Source organism: Peromyscus leucopus, chromosome 5 (genome assembly GCF_004664715.2).
Source record: "Peromyscus leucopus breed LL Stock chromosome 5, UCI_PerLeu_2.1, whole genome shotgun sequence".
Taxonomy (NCBI): domain Eukaryota; kingdom Metazoa; phylum Chordata; class Mammalia; order Rodentia; family Cricetidae; genus Peromyscus; species Peromyscus leucopus.
Genome location: NC_051067.1, coordinates 33,551,021 through 33,568,402, shown reverse-complemented (window position 1 = coordinate 33,568,402; position 17,382 = coordinate 33,551,021). Strand labels below are relative to the sequence as shown.

The 17,382-nt window shown below is 47.6% G+C and overlaps 1 protein-coding gene across 4 annotated transcripts in view; it reads right to left on the bottom strand.

Moving 5' to 3' along the window:
• E2f3 (E2F transcription factor 3) overlaps positions 1-16,849 on the bottom strand; it is an 82,754-nt gene extending 65,905 nt beyond the window's left edge. Inside the window, exon 1 of one of the 4 annotated variants that reach the window (XM_028880962.1) lies at positions 16,089-16,849. In XM_028880962.1, the coding sequence (XP_028736795.1) occupies positions 16,089-16,460 (372 nt within the window). In that variant the 5' untranslated portion in view covers positions 16,461-16,849. Of the gene's footprint in view, positions 1-14,918; positions 15,271-16,088 lie in introns of those variants that run through there. The other 3 variants (XM_028880972.2, XM_028880989.2, XM_028880980.2) reach the window with 3 other exon arrangements.
• Between the last annotated feature and the right edge of the window lie 533 nt (positions 16,850-17,382).

Here is a 17,382-nt window from a genome sequence, read left to right as displayed (position 1 = left end):
GGAAAGATGTCTAACCGTGTGGAGTAGAATTTGCAAGCCAGTTTATATCCCTTTTGTATTTTAAAATCGGTTGTACTTTTATATAAGATATATATATTTGCAGATGGATATGAAATGGATGGACCGAACTTTTATTGTGTTTCCCTCTGGGAAAGAAGCAGGACTGTATTTTAAATTTTCACTTCATTTTCTACTTTCTTATTTAAAAAAAAAAAAAAAAAAAAAAAAGCCTTAACACTAAGTAGTGTCCTTCCACCTCCAAGGCCCACTCCAGAAAGGAGCCATCACAGCAGGATAATACTAATGGGACCATTCAACTCATTTATTCTTCCTCTGATAAGCATGAAAATATCTGTAATTGTCCACTTGGCAGCATTACTTCCCAAGGTAAATTAATAAGTATGTATTCTACATTTATCAGCTTTTGGAACTCTGATTAACACAAAGCAATCTTCCAGAGCAATAAACATCATTTCTAAGTGTGTAAGGCGGGTTGGGATCAGCACCTCTTCCTAAGGGGATCGCTCTCAGGCACAAAAAAACACTTAAAAGGACAGCCAAGTGATGGTATTTCCACACTGTTGCTCACATACCAGAAGAAATGAAAGGGAGACTGCTCGCCTGGTAAAGTGACTGCCACGAAGCCCAACGGCCCGAGTTTCATCCCCAACCCATCAGATGAGAACCATGTCCCTCAAGTTATGCTCCAACAACCCCCCACAAACAGCACACAGTAACTAAATGAATGTAATTACAAATAAAAACTAAGACTCAAGAATTCACCCCTTTGATAATCCAATCACTAAGTTCTGACAAATATTTATGAAACTCATTGATATTAAGACAGTATTGCTCTATTTTTATTTCTTTACTCCCTAAATCAAGAGAAGAGGCCTTAAGCTCAGCCCCCAGGGCTGGCTTCAGGAAAAGAGGTAGTGCTGAACGGAACTCGACTCTCAAGAATGGCAGGTGTCTAAGGTCACCTTCTCTAGACAGAAAGGCACCCTGAAAAGCCAATGGCAGATGCTGATCCTTACATGCTGCAACAAGACAGCAAGCTAGAAATGACCATCACCTGCCTCCCTTTCGTGGCCCCTGTAGTACGAGCAACCACAAATGGTAAACTTCAAACCACTGCCGTGGCCAGAAGTTATCTGAGCACAAGGTGGGCAGAAAAAGAGGGAATGCCACTGGTAGAGAGACCATTTTTAGAGAAACGAGACACACTTGGATCATGAAAGACCCTTATCATCTTTCCTAAGCATGGCCAAGACTGTCTTTTTTTCAAAAAGAATGAACACAGGGTCCCAAACACCCCTCCTAATGTGGAGGTAATTCATGCTGGTAAATTAAATGATGGCTATTGGATGGACAGGTTACTTACATTCATGATGTTTGAAGCTAGGGCAAGTAAAGTATTTCTACCAATCAGATTTGACCTTTTCTAAAAACAAACAAGGAACATTCCTTTTTAAAAAAACTTTCCCCCCTTTTTGTGGTAGTAGAGGTAGGTATGAGGGCCTTGTACAAGCTAGGCAAGCATTCCATGGAGCTATATCTCCACCCCTTTTCTTATTTATAAAATAAAAAGTCTTAAATCATAAGTTCACGTTCTATGCTTCTCATTTTAATTATACAACGGTAATGAATATGCAAACTGAATCCCAAAGTTTTCATACAAGGACCTGATGTGTTTATTTAATGCCTTGGTTTTTCTAACGAACTGGGATGGGGCAGAATAAATCGCATGGACATTTATCCTGCGGCCACTCTGTGCCCAGTTCCCAGCTGGCTGCTCTCCCATGGTCTACCATTTCATTACTCCTCACAATATCTTTAAATACCCAAACTACCAAACATGTAAGGAGAGCCACCATTCCATTTCCAAATAAGCCTTGTGTGCTTGGCTGGCAATTTGATGGCACATATAAAAATTTTTAATGGGAGCAGATAAAAAGGCAGTTAAGAAATTAAAATAAGAAAAACAATGGCCAAACAAACATACTACAGGCCTGTAACTATCATTTAGGAGATGGAAGCAGCAGTTCAAGGCCATCCTTGACCATGTGGTGTTCAAGGATAGCCTAGGCTACATTACATTTTATCTCCAAATTGTGTGTGTGTGTTGGGGGGTCTCCAGGCAAAGGAATTACTTTCATGTTTACTGACAAAAAGTCAATAAAAGACGAAGAATTTCTGTTATCAGAAACCATCCTAGTCATCCCACTTAAAGGATGGTTGGTCCATACATGGAAAAGACAACAGTGTCGCCATTTTGAATTACCTCCACATACCCAGGTTTGTAAACTCTGATGCTAGACTAGACTATCCACAGGAGCGACTATTTGATACCACGGAACACTGTGGCCCAGTCAAAGCCTTGGGCCGTCCCTCCCTTCCCAGGGCCCCTTTCCCCAAGCACTGACTCTCATACCAGTAATCAAAATAACCTGCTGGCCCTGACACCCAGGTTTTTTGACTCAGTAGGTCCTGTGGTCCTACATGAAAACATTCCCAACAAGTTCCGAAGCGATGATGCTGGTTTATGGCCCCTCCTCACGAGCCACAATTCAGGAGACGCATCAGAAACAATAATAGAAGTGGGTATTTATTACAGGGCAAATTGTTCATTAGTTGTAAGGCCACACGAGGATGAGGAATTCTAGGTGTTCTGACACTGCTGTGTTGTGACACACGGGTCACCCCGTCACACCTGCCAACTAAGGCGAACAACTCAGTGTACCCAGTGGCTGACACTGCCACCTAGGGAAGGTTAAGCAGGAAGAGTCAGGTGCTGCAGAAGCTGGAGATGCCAAGGGGACAGACAGCTGCTTAACTGGCCTGAAAGGGAAGCCTGACTAAATAACAATGCCAATGTAGATGACGAAGACAAGGATTTCAGAGTGTTCAGCCATGGGCAAAGCGGCAGCCAGAACTTAACCGTCCTGTTTGCGATCCTTATAAGAACATCAGGAGGCAGGAACTAGGATTTTTCTCATTTAACAGGAGGAACTAGGCTGTAGAGAGAAGGCATATGCCCCAACTATCAAACTGTGAAGTGGCAGAGCTGGGCTTAAAAAGTGGAGTAGTTGATCTGAGTGGGCCTCTCCTGCTTGTCCAGTTAAGTCATTGATAAATGTAAGTGATTTCTCCAAACTGCAGATGGAAAGCCTTTCTTGTCCAAGTTACAGCAAGTTAATAATATGCTGGTCCTAAAGCAGGCCGAACTTCAGTCAGCCACACAAATACCATCTACCAGGAGTGGGAGCAGGAGGCTAGAGCTGGTGAAGAACCACTTGCTTGCAAATTTATGACACTTAAAACTACACACACACACACAAACACACACACACACACACACGGCCAGGAGATAACTTAGCTGGTAAAGTGCTTCCCATACAAGGTTGAGGACGAGTTCAAGTCCCAAAACTCGAATTAAGAGCTAGGCGTATGTGTGATAGTGCGTGCTTGTTACCCCAGCTCTAGGGAGGCAGACAGGTAGATCTCTGAGGATTAACAGCCAGCCAAGGTGGCCTATTTAGCAAGTTCCAGGCCAATGAGTGACCCTGTCTTAAAATTTTAAAAAAGGAGATGACAGCTGAGGAATAACACATGAGCACATGGGTTTGTCTCTGCCTTCCACACGCACATGCGCACACATCAATACACTAATAAAAAATATTCACAGCATATACAGAAGATCCATATATGATCACTGTACCTTCCTTTTCTTCAAGGTCTAGTCCATTCATTCTCAATCAGTCGTGGTTTCGCTCCCAGAACATTTAGCAATGTCTGGGGCCAATGTTGACTATGACATCTACCAGAATGCTGCTGGCATCTAAGAGCATGGAGGCCAGACATACCTAGGTATCCAAAATGCGCAGGACTGTCTTCCTCACCAAAAAAGTATCCGGTCAAGATGTTAACAGGGTTAAGAGCCTGCTCTATATTAAACCTTTCCAAGGCTGCTTTGTGATCCTCACTGGTCCCAAGTTCAGATGCCTGAGATACATCCCTGCTATTTTCCTCACTACCTTGTACATGATTTTCATCATTAGAGAACACCACTCCTGTCTACTGAAGCACTCCTGGAGGGACAAAAAGAATACCCCCAGAGTATCAGGAAACACCCACCACCACCACCACCACCACCACGACCACCACCACCACCACCACCAAAAGGCAGTGTTCAACAAAGTATTGTACATAGCTTGTTTTCCTGGAAGGTTAGGCCAAAACCAGACACTTCCTACCTGGAGGTAGGGTGCCCTGAAGTACAAACTTCCTATCAACATTATCTCTCATTTAATCCTGCCGACTAGCCAACGAGACCAGACCACTATTTTAGGTAAGTGTGTCTCACCCATGGAACTGGTGAAAGGTCACATGCTGGTAAGTGGGAAAGCATGTTTCTAGAGTCAGATCGCCTAGTCCCACGCTGCTACCATACCCCACCGCTGTGTCTTGGGCCTCCAGGACTGAACACTCACTTTAAAGACTAGCCCCAGAATCAGGGTGTCTGAGATGCTAACAAGCAGGGCAGTAACAAGAACTGCTGGAAACCATATGACATCATCAATATGATTGCTACACACTTTGCTCCCCAAGATAGCAACAAAAATCAGCCAATTCAAGGAGTGCAGCAAACAGGCTCCAACATGGTGATATATTTTTAAAAATTAATTATAGATATTTAGAATCTACTTGGCTCTATCCTCCAAAACACCCTCATCATTTAAAAATTTTAATTTGACACAGCATAAAGTTTTGAGATTATTTCTTTCCTTATTAGCAAAATCAAAAGAACAAAGTAATTTATGAAGGGGCCATATTGGTTTCCGATGTAATTACATGCCCTGTCCTTACAAATGGCACTCCCCTGTTGGCCCCGTGCTTTGTGACATGGGCAAAACCTAGGCTCTGTCAGGGTAACTTAGCAGCCAGGTGCAGATCTGGTAAAGCATCATAAATAACATCTGATGGCTTGTCTCTGGGAGCACTGACAGTATTGATGCCCTCACTCCCCACCAAATCAACCTGATGAATCTGTCTTGTCTTCATATCACACAGAGAGATGCAAAATGACGAAAGGTTTCTGTGCTAATGTAACCTATGTGGTTTTCCCTCCAAAAACTATAGAGTCTAGTTTTTGGCCTGTGGTTTCTGAGCAATTCTGCTATAACCTCCAGACCAGGGCCACAAATATTTCCAGGGCTCAGGCCCAGACCCTTAGAAAGCCCATCAAAAATATTCCTCCCAACTACCTGGCATTCTCTCCACACAGCGCATCCCAGGGTGTGCTAAGCAACTATTCTTCTGCCCCAGGAGTTAATTATCATGAGTCAATGATCTTGGAATCTCCATCCCCCAACCCACCCCCTTCCTTCTTCCAGTTATGCCAATTCTATAGTACCCATGTCCCCAAAGACACACCCCAGCTCTATTCCAATTCAAGTCGTTTTCTGTCCATTTGGTTATCTGTTCCTGGAGATCAGACTGACAGAACAGAAAGCCTACAATTAGACTAAGCCACCCAAGGCATCCAGCTGGTGTTAGTGCTTGGACATAGCAAACTTGCCCAGTTTGACCTCCTAAGTTTAGATCGTCAGTCATCTGGCAAACTCGTTGTAACACCTTTGGGTTTTATGTGTGATGTGGGTATTCCTGGGGGTATATGTGTGTGACTGGATGCATGTAGAAGCCAAAGTATGGCATCAGGTGTCTACCTTGACCACTCTCCACTTTCTTTCTTCTTCTTCCTCTTCCTCTTCCTTCAGACAGGGTCTCACTGCGTAGCTCTGGCTAGCCTGGAATTCAGAGATACGCCTGTTTCGAGTGCTGTAATAAGGACAAGGGACATCATACCCAGGTCTACATTACTTCTTGAGACAGTCTCACGGCAGCTGGCTCACCAAGGGGGCTAGACTGGCTGGCCAATGAACTCCCAAGATCAACCTCCAGGGACATTTGCCTCTCCAGAGCTGGCATTCAGACATGTGCTACCATATCTGGCACTTTTGCGCTTTTCTGAACGCATCTTAGGATGGTTTGCTTTGCAATGACCTAGAAATCCAGAGGCTAGTAGGCACAAACGAAGGTCTTTAGGTCTGTTCTTTACAATGGACGATGGGTTGGACATCATATATCCTATACCAGACTCCTGACTGCTGGAAAACCTTAACGTGTATTCTTGGCTGCCTACATACTTCACAGGATCAGATGTCACACTTCCGACTAAGGACAGGGATGGAACCTGGAAATCTTTACCTGGATCAAATGCTTTAGGCTAAACTTACAACGGGTTGGACATCCCTAATCTGAACATCTGAAAGACTTTAAGAATCTGAGACTTTGTGAGTTCCAAGATGTCTTCCCAAGTGGAAAATTCCACATCAAAATGGTTTCCTACACAACATTATTAAAAACAATGTATAAAATGACCTTAAAGCTGTGGCGACAGCACAAACTGTATTTAGACACGAGTCTCATTCCTAAAATCACCTCATTATTTATATACAAACATCATTGTATTAAAAACAAACAAGCAAACAAACAAACCCCAACCTGCCAGGTAGGGTGTTTTCCTGCAATCTCAACACTTGGGAGGTGGAGGCCAGAGTTAGGGTCACCCTCGACTACAGTTAAGTGAAAGTTAGCCTAAGCAGTAAGTGGCTGTCTTAAAGTCTCAAATAAACACCTCTTGTCCCAAGCACTTCGGATGAAGGTTATTCAACCTGCAGAGGTAAAACACTAACTTATTTCCTTTGGACAGGTATTTTGCTTTCCTGCTATGTACTTAACCCAATGCCAGGCCACAGAGGATAAAGAGGAAATAAGCTGAGGCTCTGGAGCCAGGCTCCTTGGGTTTAATTTTGGTTGTCCCACTTATTACCAGGGCCCTAAGCCAGCCCCTTAACCCCTGCTTCCTCCTGCGTGGAACAAAGATGGAAATAACACCCACTCCGTAGGTTGCCATGCAGATAACGTGCTAAGGCGAAGAAGGCATTTAGTCTACTGCCCTCGATGCCCACAGGCACTCCATAAACACTGGCTATTATTATCCCACAGACCATCGACTGCCGAGTGGCAACCCTTAAGCCAAATCTGGCCTAGAGACCTATTTTGTTTGGCCTGCACATTTTCCTTTTCAATCAAACCAACAATTTAAAACTGGTAGATTTTTTAGACTATGTTGGATGTCTGGCAACACATAGGAGAACCTTGGCCTCTGGTATCCACCACCCAAGGTGAGGGCTCTAGCCATCCTTTTGATAACACCCAGCTCCTTTGCCAGCACTGCTCCGTCTGACTTACCCCTACCTCCAATTTGTCCCTTACCTAACTTGTTCATGAAGCAACAATCCCTATTCTAGGACCCCGCCCCCCTCCTTTTTTTTAGATAGGGTCATTTTAGCCCAGACTGACTTTGAACTCAGCAATTCTCCTAAGCACTTCTAGACCAATTCTAACATATCCAATTGTCTCCTTATTCCCCATACTAACTAGTCCAACTGGTGGCCCTCATGCTAACCGACTTCCTGCTTCCTTACCATGGGTTCAAGTCTCCTCAGCCTAGTCAAGAATGTTCAATAGGCGGTACATATCGAAATTATTTGGGGCATTAAAGCCAAGCTAAGCCTGTGGGACCAATGGGCAATACGCTTTGATAGGGCCCAGGTATCTGTATTTTTTAGTGTCCTGGGAGATACTTTTTTTTTTTTTTAATTTAAAGATATGGTCTCAGGTAGCGTGGGTGGCCTTGAACTTAGTATACTGCCCAGGTATTCATCTTCCTGCTTCCACTTTCCAAATGCTGGGATTCAAGGTGTATGTCACCATGCCAGAATTCACCCAAGAACATTTAAGGTATACATGGCTCTGAGACCAGCCATTGAAAAAACCATGGCTTCTGGATATGAAAGCCCAGCGAAGTCTAGTGCCTCTCATTCGCTCCTCTGATACTTCCTGTCTGCATGGTACAGAGGACTAGATGAGTCTTGTTTTCTTTCCCACTCTTGTTAAGTCTTGCTTGCAGATCGACTTGTATTTAAAGCTTGTCTCCCCAAACAGATTGTAAATTCAAGAGTGGGCAGCTCCCCCGCCACATCCTTCTTTGCCATCCCCAACAGAGCTAATGGGGTGCCAAACCCATTGTAGGCATCTAATGAAAACGCCTCTTCTCAAACAGTTCCTTCTACAATCCAAAAGGCCTTGCAGAGAGCACATGGAGAACCAACTACCCTGATCTCCGGGCGGGACGGTTTGTAAACGGCAAAACCAGGAACAAGTAGGATATCAGGAAAAGTCAGAAGTCACTTAGGGAAGAGGTCCAAGGCTCGGGAAGCCAGGCAGCACTCTGAGCTGGAAGGGCCACTGAGAAAGGAGCAGGGCAGCAAGAGGAAAAAGACCCGGGGTGACCAATGCTCTTGAGGCAACCTATGTCCACCCACCCATCCTCCCACCCCCACCCCCGGGGGTACCCACGCAGGAAGGCAGGGAAAACAAGGCAGGAAAACTCAAATCAAGATTTTACCATACCCAAAAGCCAGGGAAAGAGCTGCAAGTCTAACCCCTCAGAAAGAGGCAAAAGGGGTAGAGGGACCATGAAGAAGGTGACATGTGGAACAAAGAGGAGCGTGGCAGCATATATCTGATCTCAGTGCTGGGGAGGATCAAGAATTGAGACTAGGAGCAGCTAGATAAAGAACTGGAGGCCAGCTTGGGCTGCGCAAGACCATCTCCAAACCAAAACCAAACCCAGAACCATGAGAAGACTCTGGTGAGCAAAACACACTCCCAGCCCTCACATACATACTCCAGGAATCTCCAAGTTAGTTAAAGCTCAGCATGCAAGACACCCCAGTTTCTGAACTCGCCTTACACCATGGCTTACTGTACAGACATGAAACTATGTTAACAGCGCAATTTGCATTCCTTGTGACATTTCACGAACATGTTCCATCAGAGAAATAAAGGTTTTATTCATAACATTTAGTACTGCTGATTGTACTATGACAATAAGAAACTTATTCTTCTCTTTCTCCTCCCAAGTCAATGGGCAGCTTAGAAAGAGGTAACAAAGACCAGGGGCCCAGCGATGGCACTAGGCAACATCCATCCACTGTAGAATATACTCCTCCCCATCCCAGTCCCGATCATAGTTGGAGGTGCAAATGGTTTGAAATGAACACTAATGGGGAGTGGTAAAAAAAAACAGGACATAGAATACAGTACAAGAGATGGCCACAAAGGGCCTGGCAACTCGATCACACCTCTGTGGGACACTGGCCCAAGCATTGGCCAGACATCAACTCCGTTCTTCTCCTTCCCCATTGTGAGTCTCCCCCACCCGAGACAGATGAGTAAGTTACGAGGGTAGCAAATGAAGAGTCACACAGCTGGCAGGTGGAGGCAGGAAAGGAACCCAGGCACTCCTCCAGCCTCCACTTAACTTTACACCTGGCTGTCCCTCACTCTGCCTTTTATACCCAGGCCACCGTCTTCACACAGAGGCTAAATGCAGAAGGGCAGAGGTGATGGTGTGAGACTTGAGGATGCTGCTCTGGTTATATTTTCCCGAAGCCCCGCCATACGAAGGAGTGAAACATACAGACCCTGTGTTCACTGCCTACATCGAGGGGTTCACAGCCACACACAACAGATCACGAGACTAGAGCAGGATGGGGCGGTTCTCAGCTATCACTCACCAGCATGCTAGTACTACAAGGTTCTCCAGGGCAGACTGGCGAGAGCTGGCAGGGAAGGCCAAGGGCATTCACCTCTTCCAGCCATCAAATGTGCTTCCAGAGGAACTCGGCTTCACTGATAACCCGGCTCCCATCAATTGCTACTCATGGCTCACAGGAAGTCAGCCCTTATGCACAGGGGACCTTCCTGGCTTGCGGATTACAGATAAACAGATACCCCTGTCCCAGGGCAGGCTGTGAGCTGCAACCATGTTGGATTATGTTTCACTTTCCGGCTTCAGAGCTTGAAGCAACTCTATTTTTAAGCTTTCTCGGTTCCACAAGTAAAATAAGGTCATTTTAAGGAAATGGGTTTTGGCTTTAGACAACTTCCTCTGAAAGAGTTAACTGGTCGGCGGCTTTGACACATCAGAAATCTTCCTGGCACTAACCACAGAGGAAGAGCCTTGGTCAATGGTACAATGCAAAGGCCCGCAGAACTGTGCAAAAACTGTGCCTGTCACTCAGAATGTGGACAGTTCAGGACACTTCCCGGCATGTCCCTCTCCTAAGAAAGTTTCAAAGATCCTTTTACGCTGTTGTTATTAAGTAAAATCATCTCTCTCTCTCAGGTCACCAGAAATGTCACATCCAAAGAATAATAATTCAAATTTCAAATATCAGACCAAGCTTTAAAAACATTGCTACCACTATTTAGGAAAACCTGTCATTCCTTTCCACTTAGAAGTCCTTTTCACTGAGTGTCTACAGTAGCCTTGATTTCTTAGTCTCTCTTAGTGGAGAAAATAGCCAACTGGAAAGGGACTAACGGTGTGTGTCGTCTGTGGTCTCACTGGAGATGACAGTATGAGAAGTTAAGGGGAACTACTGCTTTTTATTTCTAAACAAATATCTCTGATTTCTTAGGGAATAAGCTGTGACTTCGGAGCTGGTGGTTCAAAGCTCACTTCTTCATGAAACCCCAGTGTAAGCACTTCTGATGGAAACTTAACCGTCCGCACACCTAAGCCTCCCATGTAGGGCATATAAGACAGCCCTCTCCTCACAAGAAGGACGGATAAGAAGGCAAGAACCTCGGGTGTCAGTTCTGGCCTGCGCCCTGCTGCCTTGCGACCTTGGCTGAGTAATTTAACTGCAATGGGCCTTTAATTGTATCACCTGCAAGCAAAGCGGATTGGATAGTAAGAACTACGTTTTATAAACTCCCAGGTTATGATTCCAAAACCACCATATTTATGAAGTATTGAATATGCTAACCTGAAATATTGTTAAGTTATAAGAATGCTGCATGGACATTACAAATGGCCCCAAACAGCTGGGCACCATACAAACGGAAGTCAGTCATTCTTTTTTATCTTCTGGATTCAATCAGCTTTCTTCTCACTGGCTTCAACCTCAGGCTAACATAGCTCCTGCCTTACATTACACAGCACAAGCTTGGCCTGGTACTCCGGGTCTCCAGCAAAGTCAAGTTCATGGGGACTCCATCCTGGCTTGACCACATCTTCGAAGTTGCAGATAACTGTGGCCAAACGACCGACACCCACTAAGGCCAGCAGGGTAGAAACACATTCCTACAACTTAAATATTTGAAGGGAATGTTTAAAGGAAAAGTATGAGATGAAAATAAACTACACATCCCCCTCATTGGAAAGCCACCTAAGTAATCCTGCTGTATTAACCTGACCCCCACCTTGCCAGTCTCTTGAGCTGCTGCTTTCTAGTACCTTCTGTAGTATATCTCTTCTGTGTGTGACATCACTTTCCCAGGCATTCTTAGAAGGCAGACAGCATGGGGAGGAGGAAGGTCCTCTATCTGTGGTTTCCTATACATAATACTTTCCCGTTTATCTGGTCTTCTTAGTCCTATGAAACATTACTGGGCGGGGGCTCTTCAACAACTGTAAACAGTCCCTAAAACATCATGTAAAACTGCTAACGACCATGAAAATGCATATCAAACCACACACTTGTACCTCAAAGAATTCAGGGATGTTCCCCTCAGCACAGGGGGTGGGGACTGGAATCTTTCCGCCTCGCACTTTTCAGCAGCTTCACAGACCTTGGGGAGACTCAGTATACCAAGTAAATGATTTTCACCCACCCTGATTAAAATATTACTGAAAGTGGATGGGTAAAAAGAGTTGGCAAGTTTGGGGCAATGCTTATAGCCAGTCACATGGACTATTTATAAATCAGGGTAAGTTGGACAAAATAGCCAATTGGACTAAAGGTGTGTGTTGTGTGTGGTCTCACTGGAGGACAGTATGAGAAGTTAAAGGAAACTACTGCTTTTTATTTCTAAGACACCAAATAATCCCCCCCACCCCACTGCAGTCTTTTACTCCCAGGTGTTGGTATTTATTCCTAAACTCAGAGTAGATATTCTTTTCCCATGTTAACTTGACACAGTATGCCGTTAAACTCCGCAGACTCTGTCCTTCCTCCAAGTATTATACAAGGTGGCGATTTTTAGAAAAATACACACTAAAAAAATCCTTTCCTGTTCTCAGGCTTGGGTGCTTTAGCTCAGTTAAGGGTGCTTTGTTCCCAGGGACGATTAGGGTGGCGCCCTCGGTACTGATTATAGTGGAGCTATTTGTCCTGCCCACGTCTGGGCACTGCATTATATTAAAACATCCATTTTGGGGTATGTAGTGACTAAAAATTCTCTCCCAGCTTCAACTTGGCATCAACCATACATCACAGCAGAAGCAAGATTATTGCATACAGAACCACAGGAACCCACATTTTTCTTCTTTCAAACTTGTTCAGGAAAAAAAGACCCTGCTGAAATAGCATCTACAGTCCTCCATTCTCAGATGAGATTTATTAGGCATGGAGGGGCTCTTTGGAAAAGTATAATCAGCAGGTTGCTATGACTGAATTAAAGTAAATCCGACGTTGATAGGCTACTGCCTCTTGCATTAATAGATTCTCAATTTTCTAGAAGAATGAAATTACATACCACTTTAGAAAACTTAGGATCATTCTGCTCATACAGGTAAACAAAGGGACAGTATTATGCTGTCTCTTGAGTTATAAAAATACTTGATTTATGAATACTAATTTTATGGAGCAGCTACTATTTGCCAGGCCTTAGTGCTTAAGTATTGTACATGTATGTATTATCATATTACTTTAATAAAAAAAACCCTCAAAGTTGTATTATTACTGTCCTATTTTATAGAATAATGAACAATTCTGGCAGATTAAGCTATTTGTCTAACAGCAGACAACTTGTAAATAAAGACAGGAGGCTACGGTTAGCGAGAAGGCAGTCTTGCTTTGTCAAGTTCTTAAATGCTCCCAGCGACAACTTGAACATAGACCCACGTGGATCTAGATCTCCGATCACCTGAAGAACCACCTCCCACCTCCTCTTGAACATAGAATGTTTGGATGGTCCTATCTTGGTTCATTCGATACACCTTTCCCAACCTTCATGCGTAGGGGAAAATATCAACAGAACTCCAAAACACATGGTGGTGCATGTGTTTAATTTCAGAATGTGGGCACTCGAGGCAAGATCAGGAGTGCAAGGCTCTAAGAGACCCTGCCTCAAAAACAAAATCAAATAAATTCCAAGACTTAACTGGAAGCCTACGGAAATACTGATAAGGAAAATAAAAATGAAACTTTGCCTGCAACACTGAGGACTTTGTATGCACTTGGGAGACAAACTTTGTACCCCTCCCAGAAGATAGAGCGCTGAAAGTGTAGATTAACCAGTGATTCAGCATACATTACAATCTTACATAAAAAGACTTCTGAATATGTATAAGAAGCATTTATATTCCTATAATGAAACATTATTTTCGAGTATCCAAATTCAAAACAACCTATATTCCTGGAATAATAACTTCATGGCGAGGATAATAAAGTTTAGAAATAACTTGGAAGATGATGAGGGCAATATTTTTATATTTTAAATACTCAATTACAGTGAACTACATATAAATTTGGCTAGACAGTCTCGGTGACCTGGTCCAACAAATAGTCTAAGTTTTTTTTTTTTTAGAGCAATTTAGTAGTCTCACAATTTCCTATTATCAAAAATAACTTTCCCTGCAAATCTGAATCTAATCCAAGAAGCATGTCAATAGCCAGTTGTTTCAGGTTATTTATGATCTAGGAACCGATTGTGTAGGGGGAAATAGGCTTATTGTATGGCCAAGCATGTTTAGTCGCCGGCAAAATTATTTACTGATAATGAAAGCATGGAATATTCTGTGCCTGAGAATCTAGCACACTGGATACTGTATGTGTAAGCAGGTACTGTACTCGGCTTCCCCCCTGCTGGCAGACCCTAGTCACTAAAAGGATGAGCCTCTTTTGACTGGGACTGTATCGCACATCCCCGGTAAGTATCTCTAGGCTGGAAAGCACTAAGGATCCAACCCAGTGCAAAATTATGGACAGAAAGGGAATTTTAAAAAATTAATTATTTATCTACCCACCCCATTTCCCAAAGTCCTATATATGTGCACAGACTTTCTTAAAAGACCCCAGCAAAATATTGATTGTGCCAAACAAACACATCTAGACCTAAGACTAGGTGAGGTCCTCGACTGGTATTATCATGCAACTACAGATATCTGAGTCCGGGTGGGTTCTAGCCTGGTCTGGGCCAAGCCTCAACACGCGGGTGAAGACAGGAGGCATGGAGGAAGGAATGCAGGAGAGAAAGGAAGAAGGGGAGACCTCGGGGCCACACTTCTTTCTAGTAGCAACAAAAAGGAAAGCCGCATACTGACCTAAATCATCTCTCAAAGGCGCTTTATAAATTACAGGGACAAAGGGAGGGGGTGGCGGGTGGCCTGGGAACCCCACAGACACCCTACCCTCTGACCCGCCCCCTCCCCCTTCAGCACAAGGGAAGCAAGACAGAAAGCGGCTCAACTCGGCCACGGGCGTGAAGCCCTCATCTGGGTTTCAAATGCTCATCCATCCTCCCCCCAAAAGAAACACACGTAAACACTATACCCACCCCGGGGGCGGCCACTCCCGCCCCGGGGCTCCTAGAAGCGGAGGCCGGGGATTTACTTAGTTAGATTTTTCTTGCTTACTCATTTCCCTCAAGCACCCAACCCCCCGTTCCCACTCCAAAACCCCGCTCGGTCGCCTATCCTCCGGCTCGGGGGCCCCCCGGGGATCCCGGGTCCCCGCGGCCGTGGCTCGGGCCCCCGCGCGGTCCGGGTCACTAACCTGCTGCTGTAAGGGCATTTCCGAAAGCAGCCTGGCTCCGGGGGAGGTGGGGGGCCGGCTGGAGAGGGGGCCCGAGGCCGAGCGGAGCGGCGGCGCCGGGCGAGGGCGGGCGCCGTGGGGGGGTGGGGACGGGAGAGGGAGGGTGGCGGTGCTGGGTGCGAGGGCGCCGGGACCGTCCCAGGCCTGGGAGCCGGCGAGCAGGAGGAAGTGGGTGCCCCCTCTCCCCCTCCAGCGCCCCCTCCCGCCGCCACCTCCTCCCCAGTCACAGGCGCGTCCTCCGCGCACGTGTGCGAAACGTCACCGGCGGGTCCCGGAGAGAAGGGACAGATCCTGGCGGCGGGACGGGAACCCGGCTGCCCCCGCCCTCCGTCGCCGGGGGGCGGGGAGGGGGACAGGGCGGGGAAGGAAGGGGCAAGGGGAGAGGCGGGTCAAGGGCAGGCCCGGGGCCCGGTGAGCAAGGCCCCGGCGCTCCGGCCACGCGGGCGCCGCCGCTGCCACCGCGGAGATGCGCCCAGGCCGGAGCACCCGCCCGCCGGCCCCTTGTCGCAGACAGCGCGAGCCCTGGCCCACCCGGGGGCTCTCAGTTCCACCTCCCACACCGCGATACCCCTCCACCTCCCAGATCCCCTTTGTTGCCGGGAGCTAGGTCCCCAAAGGTGCCAGGCACTGGAGCCCCCACGCTCGGAGCACGCCCGTGGGACCCCCGGCCGCCCAGGGGCAGCAGAGGCCGAAGGGGAGGCAGGCACGCCTCGGGTCCCCCGGTTTACATCCCCCTGGGGTCCCCCACTCTCCAGTGCACTACTCCCTCCCCCACCCCCTTCTCCATCCGGGGCGTGACCCCTTCCTACGCCCGAGAAAGAGGAAGCTTCGAGTTGCAGGGGAGGGGAGAGTGGGGGTAGGGAAAAGTGCAGGAAAAGAAGGGGGGGGGCGCGAAAAGTTTTGGAGTGTTGAATGTGGTCCGCAAAGAGGGACTCCCCACTGTCCCGCGCGCCTGCCCAGGCCCCCAGGTCCTCCCAGCGCCAGGAGGGAAGCACCCCAAGTCTAACAATAAGCACACGCTGGAGGGACAGCAACGAGGCCCACGATGCTCAGCCTCGCGCTCTCGCAGCCACCGCTCCCGGGAGCCCGCCTCCCACCTGGGCTAGGGACGTTGCCGAGGGAGGGTATTACCGGAGGGCCGCCGCCGCCGCCGCGTCCTGGTGCTGGTGGCTGCTGCAGCAGCCCGGCTCTGCTGGAGGGTCCTTGTGGCGTGGTGTAGAGGAGGCTGCCGGCGGCCGGCTCCGCGCCGGGGACACTGGGGAGAAGGGGGCCGGTGGCCAGGGTACCGCTTTGGAGGGAGGTGGCACAGGACGTGGTGGAAGGGTTCGTAGTGAGGATCTGGATGTACGTGCCCGGGGCGGCGGCGGCGGCGAAGCCGGGGCTGGCTAGCAGTGCCCTTTTGTCCATGGAGGCTGCAGCGGCGGCGGCGACGACAGCCGCCCCCTCCCCACCCCCGGCGGTCACCAGGTACTGCTCCAGGGCGGGCTGGATCCCCTTTCTCATCTCTCGCTCCTGCTCTTTTTTTAGTGTTACGATATATTAACGTATTGCTTTCAATTTCTTTATTATTTGCAGTCGGAGTTTCCAAGTCTCTCCTTCTCGCCTCCCCTCCCGGCGCTTCCGAACCCTCTCTCTCTCTTTTCTTTTTATTTTTCCGCACCGCACAGGCCCCGGGGCCAAAAATAATCGGGGGTCTGGAGAGAGGAGGGTCCCGGCCGCACGGATATCAGGCCCCGAGGGGAGATGGAGGCGTCGGGGGCAGCCGATGCAACGGATTGCGAGGCGGCGGCGGCAGCCCGGGTGCTGCGGCCGGCAGCTGAAAAATGGCTCCAGGAAGCTGCTGCTGACAATGAATGAAGGGATACGGTTTACGCGCCAAGGTCCTCCCGCGAAACTCAGATTTCCCGCCGGCTTTTCAAACCACATTTGCATATCTCCGCCCCTCAACCCGCCGAGGACTGTTCCCACAGTCCATTGGATCCCTGTCGCCTTACTTTAGTACCAATCCCGGAGCGAGGTCGCCACTGACTGGTTTCCATTGGCTCCCATACATCATGGTTACCGGGGTGACCCGGGCTCTATTTGCATAGGCCAGCCTGATTGGCTGGAAGCAGAGCAGGCTTCTTAGGAGGTGGGGCAAAATCCTACTCTCCCACGGAAAGCCACGCCTATTCCAGGCCCCTCCCTCGTTCCCTCCGGAGGGGCTGGCTCTGATGACCTGGGCAGGGACTCTGCCTCGCAGACGCAGTGTGGATCTAATCTCGAGCGCAAGTTTCGGTTTTGGAGATTGTCAAGGTGACACCCTCGGGGACTCCTTTTCCTTTAACCAATCAGTGTGGTAAATGAAGAACTGCTAGAGGTTCTCCCAAATACGTGTCAAAGGCAAGTTGGACCCGGCCTGGCAGGTGGAAAACTGAGCCCTTTA